The 18111-nt window shown below is 42.1% G+C and overlaps 1 protein-coding gene across 1 annotated transcript; it reads right to left on the bottom strand.

The window, feature by feature from the left end:
* Window positions 1-244: 244 nt before the first annotated feature.
* lrrc75ba (leucine rich repeat containing 75Ba) lies at window positions 245-14938 on the bottom strand. The gene is made up of 4 exons (XM_061037537.1): window positions 14265-14938; window positions 10936-11064; window positions 9986-10098; window positions 245-2544 (listed from the first exon to the last, which is right to left on the bottom strand). The coding sequence occupies exons 1-4, from the start codon at window positions 14544-14546 to the stop codon at window positions 1941-1943; spliced, it is 1128 nt and encodes a 375-aa protein (XP_060893520.1). The 5' UTR covers window positions 14547-14938; the 3' UTR covers window positions 245-1940.
* Between the last annotated feature and the right edge of the window lie 3173 nt (window positions 14939-18111).

The following is an 18111-nucleotide window of genomic DNA, read 5'->3' as shown; positions in this document are numbered from 1 at the left end:
GCACAGGCCTTTTCCCTGACAGCTCTGTGCGGCCCAGATGATCCGCTGGCTCAGGAACAAGAACAGCACTCCAACAACCAATCCCAAACAGCACGGCCCGAGCTGATCGTTTTTATTGCCCTATTTACAGACTAATCTGCATAAATAAATCCTCCGTTTGCTTGTGTGGGCAGCTGCGGGTTCTGTGCTCCTGACCCAGATGTTCCAATGCAACCTAACAAAAAACCAATCCACACCTCACAGCTCAGTTTGGTTGTTTTATTGGCAGTCAGTGTCTGGCATGAGACGAGTACACACAAGTTACAAGGAAAAGTTTGACGTTGAGACACAAAAAACAGAAACTACGAAACAAGTGGACAGTGATCTCCATCATCCACATGAAACATTCAACTTAAAATGTGTCCGCACTGATTGCATTGACATTTTACTGATCTATTTGCTGTTTAATTGTGTAATACCATCAGCCTTTCTTTTTTGTTTGCTGCTCGGGAAGGAGGTCACTGTGCTCAGTTTTCATAGTCATTAAAAACATCATAAATTACAGAGTCGGACAAAAGACGAAACACCAAAACAATGATACAAATAATTACGACAGTAATCAGACACTTCACCGGTAAACACAGAGAACACACAATCAAACATTTAGTATATATCCAGTGATTCAGGTATGTTGCTTTTAGTGAGCCTTCTAACAATCATAAGCCATTTGGTCATCTTGTACCTTAGAGAGGTATGCTTTCAGTTTCAGCTTCGTAAATATCGGTTGTAATAAATAATGTATACAGAGTACAGTATATGCAAAAAAGGAACTCAAATATAAAAGAAATAGTCCTCTTAAAGTGCTCTGAAGTGTTTCAGTCAGTCTAACTTCATCATAGTGTGCTACTGTAGACGGACTTTAACAAAGAGGTAACAGTCGTGGCTGTCTCATAACAAACACAGGGCCACTGAAGTACATCAATAAATGGAAAGGAGAACACATTATAGAGACAAACGGCAGTAGGACGGGCAGTTTGGGGAGTGCTCAGACTAAACCTTTATGAACAGTGTCTTTAATAAACACTTAAAGTGAAGACTACAACAGCTCAGTAATTACAAAGAGGTGAATATTAGCGTTTAGGCAAGTGCAAAAAAACAATCTACCCATTGTACCTGTTGTCTTCTAAGATTGCTTTGTTCACCTAAAGTGCACAGAAATAGCCCGTGGAAACACAACAGAGCCATGTTTTTGTGTGCTCACTTACATCTACACAGGGGCAGCGTGGGTATTCACAAGTGGACATTTGGAAAGGGGGGGAAAACGCAAAAAGTCTTGACCTAGCAGTTTTGCCGGCATCACGTGACGGGTCGTCGGCTGTATAGTCTGTTGAACTTGTGTCATAGCTTTTGTTGAGAGATTAACAGAGAACACACAATGTGGAGCTAGGCCCTGCCTGCCAGAGATAGCCTCAGTCCTGGTAGAGGATCCACAGGGACCGTGTTTCCAAACTAACTCGAGCTCCACTTCAGCCACCGCCGGGATGTCTCTCCTCCAACCGACCAACTGATCTAAATCTCCTCGGGATTGGCTCTTCAGCTGCCATTTTTAGAGAAGCAGATCGAGAGATAAAGGGGAGGAGAGAGAGAGAGAGAGAGAGAGCACCAGTTTTTTAACTCTTCCGGACCCCCTCCAATGAAACCGCACCTTGTTCCCAAGAGCACCATCCACCAACACGGTAAGTCGTCACTTCACTCTCATCTTGTGCGGGTTAACTCAGAGATGGTAAGGGATTGGTAGACGTTTCGGGACGACGAGTTCACAATGTGGGCATTGGTCTCCTCCGTGCCTCAAAGGGTGACTGGGCTCGTGGTGTGAGGGCGAAAGGGCGAAGGAAGTATCAGAGTGCTGTGGTATGACGTTTCAACCACAGTGTGAAGAGCCTCAGAGACTAAATACTCCATCACCTCTCACAGTAGTGAATGGTGAAGTCTTTGGAGAGTTGCTTTTCCCCTAAAGACCACGGCTCCAGCCCGAACCTGTTCCCCATGTCCTCCTCCTCCTCTGCCTCTTCCTCCTCCTCCTCTTCCTCCTCATAGTGGCTGGGCTCCTCTATGGAGGTCTCCAGGTGGTAGCAGTAGGGTTGCCCCTCCGTGTACTCGTAGATCGTCGGTAAGCTGCTCTTCAGGCTGCAGCGGCGGCGCAATGCGACCAATAGCGGCTGAGGCATAGTGAAGATATCCACGTTGTTGCCCAGGTCGATCCAGGCCAGGCTGGAGAACAGCTTGGGGTCTTTGAGCATCTCAGTGAGGTCCTTGAGGATACCCAGGGTGAGGCGGTTACCATTGAGAGCCAGGGTGCTGAGTTTGGGCAGCAAGCCGAGGAGAGGCAAGAGAATCCTCAGGTTCTCGTCCTGGAGTTCTGTGAAGCTGACGTCCACGGCCATCACACTGTCTCTGTTGTTCTGGAGGTAGAAGGCCACCTGACGGACATCACGAGTGGACAGGGGGATGCCAGACAGGTCGACTGACTCACTGGACAGCTTTTTCTGTAGGGTTGTCTTGAGACTGATGGGGAAATGAAGAGAGAAAGAAAGGCATTACTTACTGTAGACGACTGACATGATAAAACACAAACCAGCCCAAGTTTGAGCTTGAGATTGAAAGGATCTTCAAATGATTCCCCAGTCCATGACATGGGAACCAAGCAATGGATTTATGTACTGTTTTTTGACTATTACACACTAAAAATTCACCCTGCTAACACTTTTTTTTTAAATGTTTTTTTTCCCATTACTGTTCAAACCAACAAAAAAAACGATCTATTCAATCAGTCCTGTTGGTACCGTGCCAAGGAAACCCATTATTATTGCGCTACATCGACCAATGCTGGGTCAATTTTCATCAGCGATTTTTTTTTTTTTTTTTGGAACGCACAAAGCATTGGGTGACTGGGCTGGCATGGAGCGGAAGGCTGACACAGAGACTACAGCGTGAGGATTTACTCGTGTAAACAGAAGAGCCAAAACATCCGAATGAGCCAGCAGCTTGAGCTTACAGCTCTGACGGTCAGCTGCACAGAGCTCCTTATATACAGTCCCAGAATGTTTTAGTGCTTAAAAGATAATCTATGATGGCTTTTAGAAAAAGATTAAACTTAAATAAAAGAAGGGACTTGGCAACTTTATTTATAGGACAGGAAATGAGAGAGATTAGTCTTTTAGGCACGCTCCAATACCAAAGGAAGTCCCTCGAGAGTCACGAGAAGTCACCAAACCTGAGAGGCATTTTGGCTTAAATTGAATAAAAAGTTAGACAATGACTAATGTTTAATTTATCTTTACAAACATTCTTCAAATGTAGAAATGTTTTTAACAAGTTTCTTATGACCTGAAACATGACTTAAAAACAACGTCTAATCTGTTTGACTGTCCCTAACAGTTAGTACTTAAGATACACGAGCTAAACTAATGCTAAACTAATGCATGACTCATGAGTATTACAAAATGATAGTCACTATGACTCGTGAGTTTTTTAAAATCCTGTTTTTAACTTGTTATTTTAAAGAGGTGCAGTTCTGCAAAGACGACAAAGCTGCTTTAAATCCAAAATCATTGATCACGGTGTTCTGGTTGACACATAGACAGACGTGTTTCTACAGATTAATGATCAGGGATTAGACTGTGAGTATTAAAGGTTTCTAAAGATTGTTCCAGTGGATCGGTTGGTCATGGACTTACAGGTGGACGCCTGCCTTCACATTTCTTTAATAAGTTAGACGTTGTTGCTGTTTTTCTATCTAACTGGACACCAGCTCATGGGGTATAAATGTAAACATCATGATTTGTTAATGTTAGCATCAGGAGTTTATATATGATCATGACTCATTAGAGTGGATTGATTATTGGCTTGTATTTGAATGACTGACATGAGCATTTCGACTTTTACTTTGGTGTTAGTATTTTACAAAGTATTATGAGTACAATTATAACTCCTTGAAGAAAGTTTTTTTTAATGTGTGAGTGACGTGTATTTTGTCTTTTATAACTTAACGGCCTCTCATGATATCGTGTAGTACAAGCAAGATATGAGGCTGACTCTGAGCACAACAGATACTTTTCTGAAGCGTAAACTGTGGCTGTCAAATTGCAGCTCACAATATTTTTGCATTATTTTTCACTTTGCCCTTTTGTTACCCATCAGTGATATTTATCAGTGTGCAACCCCCACCCCCCCCCCCCCCACCCCTCCACCCTGAGGGTGCGGTGTGTTGTACTTGAGCTGTTGCTAAAGTGGCCTGTAGCGCGGATTCAGTGTCAGAGTGAATTATATCATCCTTTGGCTCACAGTGACTTACTGTGACATCCACTGCACAACCTGTCCTGCTGATGCTTTAGAGTGTTTTTTTTTTTTTTGGGGGGGGGGGGTCGTGTTGAAAATGGATGACCCCTGATCAGCACTTAATGCTTAATTTTAGAGTCAGGTGCTGGGATGACGAGCAGACAATTCATGCATTTGAGTGTGTGTTTAACTTGCAAACACAAGAAAGGAAAAGACGAGTTACAAACCACCTCACGGAGCACGGCTAAAGGGATTCAAACACGCCTCAGAACACAAAGTCTGACATAAAGACAGTGTCAAAGCTGATGTATCTTTATTTATAATTATTATCATTACTTATCCCTCTAGTGTCTGTCCCTTGCAGCCTTTCAAATGACATAAAGACCTATCTTCTCAAGAGGCACAAAAGTCCTAATGGCTGCCGTCTTACAGAGTCTCCCCTGCAGGTGTGAATAGGTGCTGATCACACAACCACTTCTTTGTCTGTCTTTTACAGACAGTCTCATCCTTTTGAGCTCGGGCAGCACAAAAGAAAAAAATGGAGGTCTGAGGCATCCTCTCCGAGAGCCTGTTTCATCCTTCCTCCAGATTAAACTGATCCCAGAGAACAAAGGCGTCACTGATAACTTCATGTGGTTGTCCTTATTTTTTTCCTTTACATCGGTAAGAACACTGACAACAGCGTTCAGCCTGAATGACGAAGCAACTCTATAGGTAAGCAAATGTAAAAATATGGAGAAAATATATATATATATTGAGAGTGTGCTCCAGTCTTAACCATAATTAATAAGTATTCTGCTAAATAGATTTCATAAAAGCAAGCAGAGATAATTAATCCCTCCCCGCACATCACTAATTGTTGAATTAAAGCCAGTGAAAACAGAAACTGCTACAGCGTTTGAGTTATAGTGGATACACTACATGCACAATCAATTAATCTTATGAATAACCAGAACATAATGAAGTCATCATTTTAACGTATGTTGCATAATGAATTTGTATTAGAAAACAAAAAGAAAGGAATCAGAGTTGATCCTTTGTCTCCTTGTGTGGCTCATCAGTCAGTTTGTCGTTGAGTTTCAAATAATGAGGAAGCACTTACACTCAGCTGCCGTTCATCAAATCACTCTTATGATAATATATTAACATATATATTAATATGTGTCTGATGCTAATTGAGGAAATAGGCTTTAAAAATAAAGAATAATGCTTTTTGGAACAGTGAAACTGCATATCTGAGCAAGTGGGTGGACAATAACAGCTGTCATAAAAATCCCATTTTATTTGAACATTAACTAACTCTTTTCCACGAGCCCATTTGCTCATTGCCCTCCCCGGGGCTGTTATTGCATCGCTCACACGGTTTAGATTTTTGCAGAGTCATTGACGCTGAAGCTTTGCTCTATTATTCATTTCGGCCCTCTCATGGCTGAAGCCAAACTGCACAGGAGAGACACGAGATGGGACGTCTAATCTCATCTGCTCCCTGACATCTCGCTTTTATTTTCCACTCTTTTTCTGCTCCACTATTATATTTGCAGAATCTGGATAGAAGTGACACGCACACAAACACATGAACCACGGCATCGTCCCTCACGGTGCAGGGAATCCAACCTCAAAGATCACAATCATAAAGCGATTAACACGTGAATATAACCTCCATGTCTTTCTGCTCGGAGCAAGTGTCCCCATTTTGAGCCTTTTCTGAAAACTTTATCATATCCTCAGTTGACCTGGAGTAGGACTGAAGTGTTCAGTAAAATGAACGATGGCCCCCTGAGGAAGCTTTAATACGATTTCACGCTGCAAAGCACAATATTATTTTAAGCAGTGAATTTAAAGACAGCTTAAAACTTGAAATGTTATTATGGTGTTGATGAAGAAAAAAACATGTGGAAACTTAACGGCAGTGGTGACAAATTGTTCTTATTTGTTTTCTTTGCTGCGAGCGATCAGGTGATAGAGGAAATAAGGTAATTATGAGGTGAAATGAAGCAGAGGGAACAGGAACATGGGCGTGAAAACTAAGAGACGAAAGGTCACCCAGGTGTTGACAGTTTTTACACTGACTCAAAATGACTCCTTATAAGTATCCTCAGCAGCAACACTGGGTCACTTCTTCCATCAAGCCCCGTGAAGCTCTTTCATTTAATGTGAAAAAAACACAACAACACTTCTAGCAAAACATGAACAAACTAGCAGGATAGATTTAATAGATTAGTGAGATTCAGACGTTAATTCAGTGAGGCATTTCAATCAGACTCGCCTGTACAGTATTTAGAGCGACTGGTGTGCAGAGCTAATGCTGGATAATGAAGGGATGAACGATCCAGTGGCATTAAAACGGACTGAACTGCTTTTGTTTTGTATGAGTTCAGAGAAACCTCACAGAGGTGAGATTGTTGCATTGTTGCAGGGAAGCCAAAACGTGACAGGAGAGTTAGAGGGAGAGAAAACCTCCAGTAAAATGAAATGTCGAGAGTATCTTGTAAATGTGAGTATTTTTTATCTTTCGTCGATAATGGAATATTTTGACATCTTATTCTTTCAAAATACATGTCTTTTTGTTTCCACAGACAGTTAGCTGAGATAATGATCCCACTATCATGTGTGCTAAGCATGAATCTGTATGCAGCAGACAGTAAGCTTAGCCTGGCATACAGAGGTAGATCCAGGAGTTGGCCTGGGGTGGATTACCTCCACATGAGCCTGTGCACACACACACGCACACGCACACGCACACGCACACGCACACGCACACGCACACGCACACGCACACGCACACAGCCATGTCCCACTCCAACGTATTTTGAAGCTTTGATTTTTGCCTTTTGACATTAATCTTTAGCAGAACGCTAAAGAATCTCAAATAAGATTAGTCGTGTTTTGAAATGTTTCCCTCGATATTCTGTTATCACGTCAGCCTTGGAGGAGTCTTATTGATGATGACCACAGTATCACAACAAACATCATAAACTTCAACCACATCACATAATAAGAAGAGAAATAAGATTGACACAGAGGAACGACAACCTTCAGTTTTGACAGAAGCATTGCATCTCAATCTGTGCCTTTATGGGAGGGACATATGGACAGTGGACCTCTCTCTATCTCTCTCTCTGTCCCTTTCTCTTTCTTGTACACGTGGCAATTTATGTATAAATTAAAAAACAGCCGCCCGCCCAGGTATCATCTATGCGTGGGAAACACTTTTGAGTCCTTAAAGAATGACGCTCAGTAGATGTGTATGTTGCCACTCTGTTGTGTTACTTTTTCAGGCTAAAACAAAACACAGGATTAAAACATCTTTTAGATACTTGTTGTCTATAGATAAAGATAGAAATGTTTTTAAAATCCTATTCAGCCGTGTGTTTGTGCTCACTTACTTCACCTAATGGTGTCTGGAGAGGACTTTTGGAGCCCGTTGATGGCGGTCTACATATTGGAAATGCTGTCTCCAACTTTCAGTCATTCTAGTAACAGGCAAAGAGCTGGAGCTGATTCGGGCCTTAAGCCTCCTGACAAACAGCTACAACACACCCGCCAGTCAGTCAGATTAGACACGCCCCTTATTATGAATAAGTCTTATCCTTCATTAAATCGATACAGACAAAATTCACCTCTCGTACAGTGTGTGCCCATAAAGATTTGAGCAATTCAGACACAATTATTTTCTTTTTTTTTTAAACCAGCCTGTAAACATGTTTATATCTTCTCTAAAAATTTGTTTTTTTGAATGAGTGTGTATGTGACTTCTGGGCTTTTAGAGCCAGCCTCAAGTTGACCCTCTAGAAACTGCATTTACACTGGAGTTAGCCGCTTGCTGTAGACTCTTACTTCGGGTCAAAATCCCCTCACTATTCATTTTACAGTTATAAAAGAAGTGTACACCAATAATCACTAACAGAGCAGGAGGTTGCTTCTGGTTCTATGAGAAAAAAAACCACCTCTAATAATTAATGTTACATTTTGTTTGTTTCATTCATCAATAATAAAAAAAAACGAGCAGTAAAACAACAAAAACAGTCCTGCACCAAACTAGCTTCAGTTTTAGCATAGCATTTTTTTAAATATACTTTTTAGGCCTTTTTGTATTTATAAGATTTGAGAGAGATGAGAAATATCGGGAGAGAGAGAGAGAGTCTGGGATTATGTCATAATCATAACGGGTGTAACATGTTACTTAGTTAGCTTTAGAGCTGCTGGTGAAAAGACAGAACTAGGCACGCATTTTTTTTCCATGTTTTCAATATTTATACCATGCTAAGCTAAGCTAACCATCTGCTGGCTGTCGCTTCATGTTTGAGTATGCACACAATAAATATGAGTGGTATTCATTTTCTTTCCATCTCGACAAGAAAGCAATTCAATGAAATTCCCAAAAAGTCTTATTGTTTCAGTAATAAAAAATAATCGAGCACAACCTGTGAACCTTTCAGGCCCCATAGATACATCCATTTGATATTGTGTATTTAGCTGCTCTCTTCAATGACTATTCATGGAACACTAAGTGTGCATCCAGGGATTTCTACAGTCAAAATGTATACAAATTAATTGTATTAAGTGCTGAACTCGAAAAAGTTTATTAGGGAATATTTACTATTAACAGAGAGGTGCAGACTGACCCAGTGGCCCTGTCTCCCTCCTTTCTATCTTTGACGGCTATTTGTTCATGAACACAACAGCGGGCTAAGCCGTCAAAGCGCACAGCATCTAGTGTATTTATATTCTGTTTTAGGGTGGATTGTTGTTTGAATGATTCATCTTGCTCCTGCTGTCTCAGCCAGAGTCAGACTGTCTCTCTCTGCAGGTTTTTGAAGCCAACAACATGACTTCAGTAAAAAAAGAAAAAAAGAGAAAAAGACCCTTCAGCTAGAAATTTAGCAATCGTATGTATCTGCACAGTTTCAGAGCTGCTGTCAGATTCACTTAAATCTTGTTTCTTCTCTCTTCTGGGCTGAATCTAACGTTGAAGTGCACAGCAAAGTCGTGCTTGTGCAGCTCCACTGTGGAGTGTCTGATTCTGTCGCTGCGTTTGCTCTGATTCTGCATGTTGATACCGCCGACTGATTCATGATGAAAATGTCTCATCTCTCTGTGTTCTCATTGTCTCCTTTTCAACTATCCCGAGATTATTTCCACCCTCAGAAAGTGAGAGCATTATTTGCAGCGTCGGGCTGGCTGTGGAATAAGCAATTACACAAGGAAGACTTATGATAGCCTGCTTCTGTCCATGAATAGGATTACCAAGTACACCTAGGCACACAAGTGTCTATTTGTACACAGGCTAATACTCTATTCATCACTTGCACATCAAAAGCAATTCACTCTTTCATCAAGAAAAGTATAATTATATTCAAACGCAAACCCTCTAAGCTTTCTTTAGCAAACAGATGGAAAAATTGGCTCCGATGCTGCTTTTGAAAGGAGAATGGCCAATGGCAAAACACATCCGCTGCACGTATCAAAGCACTATAAAAGAGAGATGATTGACAGCTGTGGTAACCATGGCGCTTCCGTCAGGTCAGCCTGTGGCCGGCTCTGTCCTACTTCAATGTCAGCTACAAAGATGGAAATCTGTACAGCTCGATGTGGAGCCGAGCCCTGTTTTCTGTTGTGCCGAGCTGCAAATTTATTACAGACTGGATGTCTGAACAAGAGGGCTTACCAGGCCTGGGATTTCCGTCTGGACATGCTCTGCCTCAGCCACTTTGAGTGCGGGGTCAGGTGGTAGATGAGCTGTCTGCAAATCTTATCAGAAGACTTTATGGTGTCTGCATCCTGCGGAACAGAAAAAAAAGGGAGGCTTCATTATCACACAGAACAAAGAAGCTGCAGCTTTCAATATGAGATGTGAGCATGTGAGTGCATGAGAAAACATCTATGCATTCATTATTTGACACCTGATGGGCCTTAAATCCTGCAAAGTTTTCTCCATTTTCGAATACATATCAGACTGCATCTACATAAAATGGCTTGTTATTATTCATGATGCCTTAAGCTACTCCTGAACAAAACACGAGCTGCTTTGCTGGAGCACGCAAATCTAATCACATGCAGTGCACACCGGTGAGGAAAAGACAGGAAGCACACAGGAGAGGATTCAACACAGACACTGCTAAACATTTCAGTTCATCAAGCATGTTGTGGCTGCTGGTGGCCTACATCAATATAATTTTATATTCACAGTTGGAGGTTTCTTTCCATGCCAAAAAACACAGCCTGTTTTTTATTTAATGGTCTACTTGGCTGGCTTATAAGTTTGTCATTTTAATATGAAACATGACTTAATCAGGTACAAGACCTCAGACTTGAGAAAAAATAGTTCCATAAATTCAACGAATTATATTGAACAAAATGTCTGACTCATTGTAACAAATGTTCAGATATCAGCTGGTCATATGTCACATGAGTCTGCAGAGTTTCTTTCAGGCATTCGTCTGCAAAATTAAAGTCGATAACAGCCCAAGATTTGATGTTCATTGATCTTGAGAAGTCATGACTTAGGAAACCATCGGAGGCAGTGACTATAAGGAGAATGTTTTCTTTTGGAGAATACAAACATCATCAAAACAACATCTTTGTGGGTACTCAGAGTGTCAAAAGAAAGCAGCTGACCTTCTTGGGACACTGCATCTCTCGAGCCAGGCTGAGCAGCAGCTCATGGGAGATCGGGTCGACCAGGTTGAGGAAAGCAGCGTTTTTGTACAGGATGTCGTTGAGAGAGGTGCCTTCCAAACCAAGATCCTACAAAAGCAGAAAGGAGAAGAAGCGTCACAATGATGAGGAGGTGAAGCTATAATAAAAAAAAAAGACCCAACAACCTGCAATGGTTACATTTAAGGATGTAAGAGTGTGACTTTGGAACTGAGAAGAGACAAAGCAGCAGAGATGGTAAGGGGAACCTCTGGTTCAAAGGCAAGGTGACTGGAGATGGAAAGATAAAAGAAGTGTTTAGAGTGAAATATTCATTGAAGGAGACAGGAGCTGTTTCATCTACAGTGGGGAAGTGAGGTCTAGGGGGAGACACGGGGAGCTCTGTGGTTTGGCATGAATAATCACACCTCCACATGCAACCGAGCCTGCTGCTTATCCCAACATGCCACAGCCAATACTGCACTAAAACGATGACCTCAGACTATTATCTGATCAGATATGAAACAATGAACGTGCATTCTTGCTATCTTTAAAGATATTCTATTTACTGCATTATAAGGACTATGCGTGTTAACCTTGATCTTTCAAACTCCCCCTGGAAAAACTCAAAAATGCCATAAATCCCCTTGCTGTTTGTCATTTCCTATGCACGAATTGATTTCCTTGATGCATAATCCCTTTAATCTCACAAGACTACAGCCGCACCGCTCTTAAATGAGAGATTTTACATAAATATGATTTAGAAATTTGAGCGGCGCATAAATGCTTCTGCAGAGAGGTCAGAACTGACAGCTGTCGTTGCAGCTTACTCTTGAAAAAGACAAATTCCAAAAGGATATGCAGCAAAAACAAATCAAACAGATAAAAAAAAAAAAAACCTGGAGATTTCAGATGACCTTTTGTACATAGTGAGACAAGCAGAAGAAGCCAGCAGTGCAGCTGTGTGAACTGAACTGTATGTTCTGTCTGCATCAACACATCCATCCTGGAGGTACTAATGAGGCAAACTACGATGAGGAGCACTTGTGCAGCCCATGAAACTTTAATGAGAGCAGAAAACCTCAGAGACATGTACATACTGTATACGCACACACTGGCATACACATGAAGACGCACACTTAATCTTTTTCTCTCCGACACAATGGGCATTGATTGTAATTGACAGTTTGAGTGGGAGGCTGGCAGCTCCCCATTGCCGGCTCCCCTTTTAACAAGGGCAACAGTAAACACAGTCTGAACCTGAGGTGCGGGGGAGAAGCAGCTTCTTCCCTCCTGACGAATGAGGTTTAAAAATATCTCCGTTCTGAGCTTCGACACCTTAAATTGTCACGTGAAATCGCGGCAGGAAGTCACAAATCCTTCCCGTGTCTGCAGCGGGGAAGCTCAGATCTTTGTCATATCTGGAGCAGAGCTCACTGTCACACACCAATTAACTCCGCTCTTTCAAATTCAGAGAACAGCATCTCTCAGACATCTGTGAGCAATGATAAAGTAAGGCTTATTTAATAAAAGTGAACCTCATTTAGAGGAAGCAGGCCCATGTCCCCTGTGAGGTGGCTGTCATAGAGCCAAGGCTGGCCAGTTTATCTCTCTCGCCCTGATTAAGGATGTCCCACTCTCTCCCGTGTCAAGGCTTCAGAGTAATTAACGCAGGATCGGCCGACAGCTAAGAGACAGAGGAGGGCCTGAGGGCGAGCAAACAAATGAGATCACGGCTGCTGCTGTCACATCTTTGCTGCACCTACATATTCTCCAACACGTGTTTGATGCTGCAGGTGCGAGAAGGCTTTGAAAATAAAACCTGGATTATGACGCAACATTATTCACTGAGCGTAGTCTGGCTGTGTGGAACATATGTCACGACTACAGCGCCTGTAGCCACACTGCCACTTTACATCATTACATACATGTAAAAAGAAACCACACAGCGCATTGTTGATGGGATGCATTTGATTTGAAATATTCTCAGCAGCCAGATGCATCACCTCATCCATAAATCTGAGTTTTAAAAAAAAAAGAAAATAAAGAAAATGAACATGGTTTTCTGCTATTAGTTTCCCTAAATAATTAACAATTGTTAAGTCTACAAAATGTCTTGAAGTCGTAAAGAATGGTAAACAATTGTCTCTCTAATTTTCTTCTTTTCTCCATCCAACAGTCCGAAATCCAAAGACTCTTCAATACATATTAGCTGTATCATAAAAAAGAAAACACCAAATCCTCACATTATAGGAACCAGTAAATGTATTACATGTTTGCCCTAAAAATGACTGAATCAGTGCACCAACATTCAAAATAGGAGATTATTTTTTCTTTAATAGATACATTGTTGCAGCGCTATACTATATATATACACATAGCATCAAGAGCAGGCTGGATTTTACATTTCTGTGACCTTCTTCCTCTTAGTGAGAGTTAATAAAGCTTTCAGAGTAGAATAATATTTAGTATGGTGGAACACAGGACTCCAGGGCTTACATTGTTGCTACAGGAGCTCAGGCCATTACAGAGAGAGGAGGAGAGAGGGAGAGAGAGAGAGAGAGAGAGAGAGGATCATTTGTTGTATAGAGAGGGATGGAGGGGGCAGGTTGCTCTAATGGCAGTGTGAGAACAGCCTGAGGAGAGGTGAGACTAGAGGAGGAAACAAGGGTATAGGCGTAGAGAGGATGCTGGAGTGAGCTTGTTGTTCTGTTTGTGTGTGCCGTGTTCTTGGAAACCTCTAGAGTTCCACTTCAGAGACAACTAAATTGAGTAGGCCTGTGGTGCGGTGACACACTGACCATTTCTGCATTAAAGCACAGCACAGGCCATGCATTTAGATGACATGTCAACACAGAGCACGTTCAGCTACAGTGAGAGTGAGTCACACACACACACTCAAAACAATGTGTCACACAGTCTGTTGGTGGCCTACTTTCTCGGAAAAAAAAACTTTCTGGAGGAAGCATGCTGTACAATCATACAAACCAGGAATATTAGAAAACTATACAGCATTAATGTGCTTGATGTCATTTCTGCATTGCAAATATATATTTTTTTTTTCTTGTTGCTGTGTGACCGGAGTCAGGGGTCAGGGGTCAGGAGACACCTGTGGCACTGCAGAACCGAACACATCAAACTGCAATCACAAGCACACATGCACATCCTGATTGCTCGCCATCTGTTGCTCTGGGATTTGTTGTTGCAGCAGTGCACACACACGCACACACGCGCGCGCGCACACACACACACACACACACACACACACACACACTACTTGTGCGTGCAAGCAGTGTGCAGCATTTCCTTACCTTCCTCAGTAGTTTGAGCACGTCGGTCGCCTGCTCGATCCGTCGGTCGCGGAGCAGTTTCTGTATCTCTTTGATCCACGTCACCCTCCTCATGTACGGGCTGTGGTTGCTCCTGCGCAGCATCCCAGGCAGTTTGTCGGATTTGAGCATCAGTGCAAACAGAAAGTCCCCTCCGCCGCGGCTGCCTCTGTCGCTCTCTCCACCGCTATCCAGAAGCTTGCGTCGCTTTTTGGCGAAATTCTCATTGTCCAAACTGCCCTGCCTGCTCAGCCTGGAACCCATGTTGCCGTTCTTCTTGTTGTTGTTTGTATAGGCTACAGATGCAGGCTCAGACAGTGCTAGCAAAAGGACAGACCCATGGTCGGTCCCGGTTTTTCCCCGTCAGTAGATGCTCCTCCTCAGTGGATGGTTGAAAACAGCGCCGTGCTGTCTGGCGCTCGGCAGCAGACTGACAGTCCGTTACCAGAACACAGCACTATCCCTCCACAGTCTACTGTATCCCCTTCTCTTATGCACAAGTCGAACACTTCTCTGTTTTGTTGTTCTCCCCTTTCCTCGGACTATACGTGCGCCTGGCTCGGATGGCTGAAGAGGATGCTCCGGCTGCTTCATCCTCCTGCTTTTTACGCTGCTGTTTAGGTCTGTGTAACGTGGAGCGTCCGACCAATCGCTGCATCTGCTGCCCGCTGCACGTCTCTCCTCCAACCCAGGCTCCAACCCCCCCCCCCCCCCCCCCCTCCTCTGTGCAGCTACAAGCTACAATAACAACATAAAGGATGGCAGTTTTCATACGATACGCCTGGCTGTTTTAATTGGCTAAATGAACTTGACTATCTCATGCAAACACGAAACCAATGCACATCTGATCAATCAAACTGGATCCTTTAGAGAAAACTCGACATAGGCTTTCAAACAAAAGACAGTCAAGTTTAATTTTCAGTCTCTGAGAGAGGTGTCATATTTGTCCTTAAAGCTCCTGTGAGGAGTTTTTTTTTCTGTGTTATGACACAGACTGAAACTAATAAATCATATACTGTAGGCTTATATCAGTGGTTATCTATCCTGAGGATGCAAGACCCCATTTCTGATATTATTCAATCAATCACATTTTGCACCTCAGATAGTACACAACATGTGACAGAACAAAGACACAAAACATGACAAACATCTTTAAGAAGTACCGCATAGACTTTTTTTGACAGCATTTGTTTAACAAGACACACGTTTTGCAACCCAGTGAAAATTGGACCCACTTTCGGGTCCCGACCCCCCCAGTTGAGAACCACTGCTCCATATGACCTACAAATGCACTCTTATCGCCTGTCGGCAGTTGCAAATGCTGTCAAACCCTATTTGTCACAACTCCACTTAATCATCGCCATCCTTTGAACATCATCCATGTCATAGTGTGTGTGACACATGACTCAGTATCTTTGTCCAGGGAGCTCAATGGTTATTAAAGGGGGACGCATACAGCTGCACAAATAACATTTCTAAGTTAAAATATTCTCACACCATCTCCACACCTGCATTCTAGGATATTAAATATAACTGTAAACAAACACAACGCAGGTATTTCCAGCTCCTTTCCTTTGAGGCGTTTGATTCTGATATGACCTTCTTTGTGGTACGATTCAGCTGAGATGTGCAGGGTGGTTGAAGCGCTCTGATAAATATGATCTCTTTCTGCTCTGTATCCTCCATGGACCTGCTTGCTGCATATTTTCCTAGAGGTCGTAATCATGATTGTCTGCTGCTCTTAATTGACTGCATCAGCCCAATGCTAACAACTGTTTGGTCAGAGCTTTCTCTCTCCCAAGCAATGCTTATCTCACCTTCGCCCTGCATTTAAAACTGGGGATATGGGATTTACCAGATGCAAAGAGGATCTCACAGAACATCCATTCTTACTCAAGCATCGCCTGACATTTACAATACTGCAGCATCTTCTGCGAAATAAAAAACATGTCTCATGCAAGATCACCAAATGTAATGGTTACGAGATCCACAAAACTACTTTATTGCTCCAGGCAAATTATATTATCAAACACATTATGGTTGAATTGGATTTTTTTTCTATGTAACTGTAAAACATCACCTCTTTCTAACTCTAATAAAAACTAAACTAAAATATCTCAAAGTTTTTTCTCTCCAGATGTCCCCTCTTTCTTCATTACAAAGGACAGCACATATGTAACCTTTAGCCAGCTAGCAAAATATCACCTGCAGTACTTCTGCGAGATGCTTTAAAGCTAATTAAAGGACAGTCTGGAAACAGATGCAGGGCAGTGAGGTAATGTAATGACAGCAATACAAGCAAATCTACATATTCACTGTAGCACACAAAACATACAGGGCAACAGGAAGACACAATGCATTGAAGCAACAGGTGTGCTCCAATAGCCGTGAGGTTAAGTAGCTCTGCATCTGTTGATCTGTGATGTGCTGCAGCTTTCACCTCGTTTGCTACCTAAGCAGACATGCATCCATTTGATTACCAAGTTTTGTAGTGAAAAAGACTGATTTGTGTTTTGTTTTTTTCTGATCTTGAATTATTTATCTCTTATCCCTAGAGTTGCAAAGGCACAAAACAAACAGCAAAAGGCTTCTCTTACATCATTTGTGTGTGCAATGACAGCATGGCATGTCATGGTCTGGCCTACAGGGTTCCCACACATTTTCATGGACAACATTTCAAAACTTGTCCATGACTTTTCGAGGACCTGGGCTGCCTCCCCCATTTCGCTAACATCAAAGCTCTTCTTGCAAAGCTTACATCTCGCACGTTGGTCGTTCTCTAGTTCGGTTTCTAACCAAAGTTTGTATCGGTCTTTAGAGAGCCATGAAATGTTAAATGCACACTTAGCCCGGCATTATTCAAACATCATTTCAGCTAGCTGGCACAGGGAGAAAGAAACGTGATGTGACGTGCAGTTGTCACCTTGTCACGTGTCGCCGCATATTAGTTACGTTAAAGGCAAGAGTAGGATTTTCCTAAAAAACAATGTATAGACAAAAAACAATCCTCTCAATTATCACTTATAAGCTTATAAGCCAACGTTTTGGTGTAATTTTAATTATCATCTGCAGCCTCTCTGTGCTGCTCTGTGTCCATGACAACCCCGACACTGAGAGCAGAGGACTCTTTACTGCAAGTGCAATAAAACCTAAAAGTAAAAAGCCAATACTTTATCAATACACCTGTTCAACATACAGATACATCACCACTCATTTTCCTGCAGGTAGTTAGTCACTTGTCGGTATGTGATGCTGCAGGTGGTACACTGGGCTGTGTTCTGCTGCCTGGCAACCGAGGTCTCTGTTTACAAACCGCTAACGCCAAATCCTACCGTCTCTGTCGTTATGTTACATTACGTGGGTAGGTAAGGTAATAAGGTTATCCACTGTAACAATTAATTCATTTTACACAACAAAATTACATGACTTTTCCAGGTTTTCCATGACCGTGGGAACCCTGGGCCTATCACAGGGACCAGCATATTGTTCTGCCAGAAAATTATACCATTATTACAACTGAACATGTTTTGTTATTTTGAGAAAATAAGATAAATTAAGCCTTTAAAATGGGAAAACCAGCATTGTTATCTCTAGATAACGAGATAAATAAGTCAAGACGGAGAGAAAACAACAGGAAATTACAGTACTTGTTATCAAAGGAAATAATAAATAAATCATAAAATCTATGGATATATTTCCACTTAGGGCTTCTGTTCCTATCCGTTCCTTGACTGGAACTATCAAATAAAGTCAAAACCCCAAACCCAGAACTTTTGTGCAATACATCATGATCTAACCACAAGTTATTAACATGTGCAACCACCTTTAT

This window comes from Labrus mixtus, chromosome 5, assembly GCF_963584025.1.
Source record: "Labrus mixtus chromosome 5, fLabMix1.1, whole genome shotgun sequence".
Classification (NCBI taxonomy): domain Eukaryota; kingdom Metazoa; phylum Chordata; class Actinopteri; order Labriformes; family Labridae; genus Labrus; species Labrus mixtus.
This window is presented reverse-complemented; position numbering and strand designations above follow the sequence as displayed.